Here is a 6,851-nt window from a genome sequence, read left to right on the forward strand (position 1 = left end):
CGCCCCCCCCCCCCCCCCCGTGCTGGCCCCCTCCTAGGAGGCTTAAGCACAAGTGATAAAGCTGTGATGGAAACCAATACCAGGCACTTTCCCTTCGAGTCCAAATACACCATCTCCTTACAAGTCTCCTTTCTCCCCTGGGGCTGAGCTGGAGGAGGATCCTGTCATCTCTGAAGTGCATTCATGCTCAGTATTAAGGAGAGAAAGATCAACCAGGAAGCCAGAAAGAACGGGAAGGCAGGACCACAGCAAAATACCAAGGAAGCAAGGTTGGGAGAAGCGAAACCTAAGAGAGACAATGTCCTTTAGCAGCTTGGCAACAGGAAGAGAGGTCTTTGGAGCAGAAAAAAAAAAAAAAGATGTTACTTCCAAGACCAGTCCTGCCCATCTATGGATTGCACATCCACCCTGGGGTGGTGATCCACATGGGGAAGAGACCTCATAGATCATCTAGTTCAATCTCCCCATTTTGCAGATAAGGAAACTGAGGCCCAAGGTGGAGGGAAGCTATCTGCCCAGGGTCACATAAGTAATAAAGAAAAGAACCCAGAATTCAAACCAAAAACCAGGCATCTTTTGGAGCTAGAAGGGACCTCAGACACCCTTATTTTAAAGCAGAGGAAACTGAAGGCCAAGGGCAGAACATGGCTTTTAAAAAGCCACACTGTGAACCGATGGCCAAGTCAGAAATAAAACTGAGACGTGCCAGCCCAATCATCCTACCTCCTATCACCCCTCCTCTGGCCCAGCCCCGTACCAACTTCTGTGCTAATGCAGTGGGTATGACACAGACACAGGTCATCAGAGGTAGGGGTAGACAAAGGTTACCATGACAAGTTTCTGAGGGCCCAACCAAACTTGTAGAACAGAAGCCATTCTCAGGCCCCGGAGAAAGACAGGGGGCTTCCCATCTGGCCCTGGCTCCAGAGAAATGTGAGCAGCATCACTTACCACATGGTAGATGCCCAGGGCCGTGGTGGCAATCTTGACATTGAAGCAGTAGCAGATGCGCTGGGGGGGGATAACTCTGAGGGCCATGATTGCTAGCTGCCCGACCTGGCAGTGGCCCGTCTGTCTGTCTGCTCGGCTTCTGACAAGGTCTGCTGAAGATGAAAGAGGCAGCCTAGACTCCAGAGCAAAGAAAGGAGAAGTCTCCTCTCCACCCCACCCCACCCCACCCCCATTTCACTTCCTTCCTCTTCAGAGACTGAGGCCAGCCTGCTGAGAGAGGGTTTCAAGACAGTGGGGTGTATCTCCAATCCAATTCAATTCAACTGTCCATGAAGTTCCCAAGGGCCTTCCTACCATATGCCAGGCACTGAGACAAAGTTGCTGAGACAAAAATGACGTGGTTCCTTCCCTCAAGCAGTTTATATTCTATAGGGGGGAAACAAGGCATACACAGATAAGGAAATACACAATATGCAAAGTCTTTTCAAAGGATACCAGTAACTGTAAGGATCAGGAAAGGTCTCATGGGTAAAGTGGCCCTTGAGTTGAGCTTTGAAGAGAGCTAGGGGACCTAGGAGGTAAAGGTGAGGAGGAATGAATACCAGGCATGAGTCACAACCTATGCAAAGAGCTGGAGATGAGAGATGGGGAAAAAAATATACAAGGAATCAACAAGAGGGACAGTTTGGCTGGATTGAAAAGTGAGTAAAGGTGAGGAATGTGTGAAAAGCCCAGAAAGGTATGCTGTGTTGTGAAGCACTTTAAAAGCCAGCCAAAGGAGTTGGGCGTTTTATTCTTGAGTAGGGAAGGGCTGGTCATCAAAACTATGTTTAGGGGGACAACTAGGTGGTGCAGTGGATAGAGCACCATCCCTGGATTCAGGAGGACCTGAATTCAAATCCGGCCTCAGACACATAACACTTACTAGCTGTGTGACCCTGGACAAGTCACTTAACCCCATTGCCTAGCAAAAACCAAACAAACAAAAAACCATTCTTTAGGAATATCAGTCTGGCAGCTATACAGAGGATGAATTGTCAAAAGAAGAGACTTGGGGTAGAGAAAAGGGATGAATGAAAGAGCATGTGTTAAGCAATTAGCACAAACCAAGCATTATAGTAAATGGTAGCAGGGATAGGGGAGTAGTGAGGATACAAACACAAAGACTGTCCTTGCCCTCCGAGGGCTTACATGCCGGTAGGGACAGACCACATGTAAAGGGGAGAAGTGACCTGGAAGGGGTGTTCTTGTTTGGAAAGTTACAAGTATGATGAATGGAGTCTAAAGGAAGGAGGTTGGGCCTGTGTTTCCAGTAGCAATGGCAGTATTAATTTGATCATGATTGCAGAATTGAAAAGGAGTGGGCATGGGTATAGGTGTAGGGGCAGAGAACACTAGCAGAGAGCAGTGGTTGATGAAAAGATGTCCAGGGAGTACAATTAAGAACAGCTGGGACCACCTAGCTATAGTGGGCTACAGGAGGCCCTCCCCATTCCATGGGGAGTTCTGGAGCTAAAAGGGTTAAGTTCTCCAGAGCATGGTCTCCAATTCCACTTCAGCTCCCCCTCACCCCCACCCACCCACCCAGCAAGGTAGCTGGTAAGGCCATGGCCCAGCAGTAAAAAAGCAGTCTTCTTAAGGGATTATCTTGGAGGAGGCTCATGCCTAACAAATCACATTAATTCTCTCAGCGAAATGAAGTTAAATGTGAATTACCCTGAAATATAGCTCAATCTGGCAGGCCTGACCTGAGGTGCCCGTGGCCCAGTGAAACATGAAGGTGAGCATTCTTTTGTAACCCCAGTCCCAAAGCCCATTGGTATTGGGGGAGATCTGTGCCCTGAATCTGGGTGAGAGACAGGACCAAGCTGGGGAGGGGAAGAGGTCCTGCTCCTCGGTCTTCTTTGAGTCTCTGGACTTTGCCCACTTCTGGCTTCCAGCTTCACGAGTGAAGTTGGAAGAGGCCAATCTCACTTCACATTGCTGAAGGAGAAGACTGGGGAAAAGCCAATACGGGAAGAGCTGGTAGTCACCATCATGTCCCCATCCCTAGCTTACTACACTGGAGACCTGGGGGAACTTTCCCTTGGGTGAGATCTGGGACCCTCTCTTTGTGTCTCTCTCTCCCTGTCTCTGTCTCTCTCCCTCTCTCTCTGTCTCTCTCTGTGTGTTTCTCTCTGTCTCTCTGTCTCTGTCTGTCTGTCTCTCTCTCTCTCTCTGTCCCTCCCTCCCTCTGTCTCTCTCTCTCTCTGTCTCTGTCTCTGTCTCTCTCTCTCACCCCCTCTCTGTTTCTCTCTCTGTCTGTTGAACTGAGTTATCTCACTCCCAATTGGAGAGCTCCTTCCCACTGTATTGTTTCATATATATGCTACTATGTATACTTTCTCTGATTTTTTATTTGCTGCTGATTTGAATGAATGTGTTTTCTTTGATAATTGCTTTGTGTATTTATTGTGGAACTGGTATTCAGAAAGAAAGGAGTTCAAGCCTCAGATATAGAGCTTGGGGTCCTTCTCCTTTCCTCTAATATTGAAACAACCATCAGAAGGTAGCTTGAATCTAAAACTCACATCCCCTAGACTAATAACATTTAAGGGAGTAAATAGATTTACTTCTAGCCCAAGACCGCCTCTCTCTGAGGAGAGCGGAGTGGTGACCTCTGGCCCCAACTTCCTGCTTCCCCTTCTGGCAGGGATTAAATTCTCTCTTGTATAGGGTTAAGGGAGAAGAGGCTCAAGATGTCAATTCTGCCTCCTTTCAAGTTACACAGCAACATCCCTGTGCTACACGTGAGGGACAGCCCTCACAATGTGAGCCCCTCGCTACACTGTAGTATCTCAGGAATCCACAGGAATATGGTTGGGGTGTGGGGAGCAAGGAATTGACTGGCACCAAGACTATGGATAGGCAAAGGAGGTGGCCATCTAGCCACCCCAGTCCCAAAGCCCATTGGTACGGGACCCTCCTCATTGGGAGAGATCCACGTAAAGCAATCTACACAGGGGACACAACAAGGGACAAATAGATCCTTTTCAAAAAATAAATTCATGTCTTTAAAGTCAAAATATCACACCCTCCATCACCCAAAGGGATTTATTTGATGATAAATTAAATCCCACATGATATAAGAAATAATTATAATAAAAATAAGTCAACATTTATATAGTTATCCTTTCCACAGCACAATTTTCCCCGTCATGGTTTTGATATATGGCGGTGGGCATAAGGAATTAAATGGGAATTTTGGGGGAGTTTTGTGGAAGCCACAGATGACATGCAAAGGCCAACAAACACAGAAAAAATTTAGAAACTCAGAAATGCATAAAATATACGTTCAGTATTGTATAATGTAGCCTGTGAGCAAATACTTCACCCAAATTTTACAATAAGGTACCGTAAATACCCTCAAAACAAAATGAAAAAAAAATTCAAACTTTTTCTCTGGCACAAAGGAAGGGCCAAAAAATTTTATGCGGATTTTCCAGATCATGGGGGTGCTATGCCCCTAAGCCTGCCCCCCCACTCCATGTGGAAGGGATGACTGTAGTGCTTTAAGACACACACTCTCTCATTTGAGTATCACAACTCCAGGAGGCAAGTGCTATTATTATCTGCCATTTTACAAATGAAGAAACCAAGTCTCAGAGAGTTTCAATAACTTGCCCCAGGCTTATATAGGGTCAGGGAGCTGTCTGAGGTGGAATTCAAACCCACACCTCCCTAACTCCCACATTCCCTCCAGTGCAGTACACTAACCTCTCCAGGGAGCAGCTTACAGCCTTGGGTGGAAAGTAATACAGCACGGGTGCCATTCTGTTCTGACTGTGTCCAAAAAAGGCTTGGAGATAGGAGATAGAGAGTGGGAGGACCCAAGAAGGCCAGCTTGGCTGAAACATAAAAGAGGAGCAAAGAGAAGTCACGTGCAGTACGCTTGAGAGTTTGGCTGGCATCAGATAGTAAATGGCTTGAAATGCCAGACAGAGGATTTGGTCTAAAGGCAATAGAGAAACAATGAAGTTTCTTGAGGAGGCACGCCCGGTGGTCCAGTAGAAAGTGGATAGAGCCCTGGACCAGGAGTCAGGAAGACATATGTTCAAATCCTGTCTCCTGCTAGTACTTGCTGCGTGTCTCTGGACAAGCCATTTTGCCTCTGTCTTTCTCAGTTTCCCCAGGGCTATTGTGAGGATCAGATGAGATCATCTGTAAAAGTGCTTGGCAAACCTTAGAGCATCACATAAATTCTAGCTTTGATTATTAATCAACTAATTAATTAATGAGGGGTATGACAGTCAGGTCTATGCTTTTAGATTTCTGTTTTGCTACCAATTTAGACAAATACATTTCTTTACTATTGGGTGGGGGAGGATGTCACTTTGGTGGCTGTGCAGAGGATGGATTAGAGAGGCAAAAATACCGTTTAGGAGGCTCCTGCAATAGTCCAGGCAAAAGGTGATGAAGTTCCAAACTGGTTGGTAAGCAAGTTAGCAGTGGGTTAAAAGAAGATCTCAATTCCCTAGAGACTGTGGAAGGAGGATTGCTACCTCTGACCCCAAATACAACTTACTCATAAATGATAAGCAATCCCTTACCTTGATGGGACCGTTCCCTTGGCAACCCCCTTCTCTCATTCTGTTCCTCACAACAACCATAGGTTGAAGTGCGGAGTGCATGAATTTTGTAGCCACTTTCCAGCTGAGGAAACTGAGGCTCAGAATCATTAAGTACCTTGTTGCATCATCTTTCTGCCTTAGTGCAGCAAAACGCAGATAAATATTTAGAGAAAGGGGGAAGGGAGCCCCCAACACAAGAAATTGAGACTAGACCATGTCCAAGCTCCTCAGCCAGAGGAGGCAGGAGAATCCTGAGGGACATACTAGGAGCACACAGTGGTTCACAGCCCCCATACTGGAAGCAGACCTACATTCACTGCCCAGTGGGGCACCCAGGGTAGTTCTCTTCACCAGAAAGCCTGTACTGTCATCCCTTCCATAGCTGGAGACTGTTCATTCAGCCAAGGATTTTCTCTGGAGGCCTTTTTTTTCTGCCTCCCCTTCCCCCCCATCCCCAGCTCCTTGGGCACATCTGGATCTAGGGATCAGGAACATGAATGAAAAAGCCCCTCAGAGTGGGTCTGGACTCCAGGCTGGCTGCCTTGAAGGCCCCTTGTTTCTCCCTTGGCCCCTCGTTCACAGAGACCCCCTTGTATCTGAGAAAGCTAGGACGTACTGTAACCAGGCCGGGAGCAGCCAGGGAGCAAACATGCCTGAGCCAGCCCCTGTCCCCCAACCCCAGTGACTGAGAGCCATTATCCCTCCCAGCCCCACCCCCTGGCCCACCCCACCTTCCTGGCCCAGGAGAGTCCCAGAGGTATGAGGCCTCTACAAGGAACCTGGAGAGAGCAGCTGTGGTTGCCTGGAGGAAGCTGGCTGTTTCCCTGTCCTGAAAAACAGCCACAGGCTCTGATGTTCTACACCCCCCTCCCATCCTCCCTCTCCTCATCAGTCCTTTCAAAAGTCCCCTTTCGTACCACCAATTCTGGGGTCCTAGCAAAAGACATCACATATAAAAGGAACCCTAGACTTCATTTATCTAGTCCAAGGTTCTTAAGCTTTTGCATGTCCTGATCCCTTTGGGAAGTCTAGTGAAAGCTCTGAACCCTTTCTCTGAATAAGGCTTTTAAATGCATAAAATAAAATACACAGGATTACAAAGGCAGCGAATCATATTGAAATATAGGGATCAAAAGTTTTTGTTTGGTTTTTTTTTTTTTGGTTAGGCAACAGGGTTAAGTGACTTGCCTAGGGTCACACAGCTAGTAAGTGTTATGTGTCTGAAGCCGGATTTGAACTCAGGTCCTCCTGAATCCAGGGCCGGTGCTCTATCCACTGCACCACCTAGCT

At 47.3% G+C, this 6,851-nt stretch overlaps 1 protein-coding gene across 1 annotated transcript in view; it reads right to left on the minus strand.

Moving 5' to 3' along the window:
- Positions 1-1,140, minus strand: part of LAPTM5 (lysosomal protein transmembrane 5) — a 43,347-nt gene extending 42,207 nt beyond the window's left edge. The window contains exon 1 of the mRNA XM_027864696.1: positions 952-1,140. Within this exon, the coding sequence (XP_027720497.1) occupies positions 952-1,038 (87 nt within the window). The 5' untranslated portion in view covers positions 1,039-1,140. The remainder of the gene's footprint in view (positions 1-951) is intronic.
- Positions 1,141-6,851: the final 5,711 nt, after the last annotated feature.

Source organism: Vombatus ursinus, unplaced genomic scaffold (assembly GCF_900497805.2).
Source record: "Vombatus ursinus unplaced genomic scaffold, bare-nosed wombat genome assembly UNPS02014775.1, whole genome shotgun sequence".
Taxonomy (NCBI): Eukaryota; Metazoa; Chordata; class Mammalia; order Diprotodontia; family Vombatidae; genus Vombatus; species Vombatus ursinus.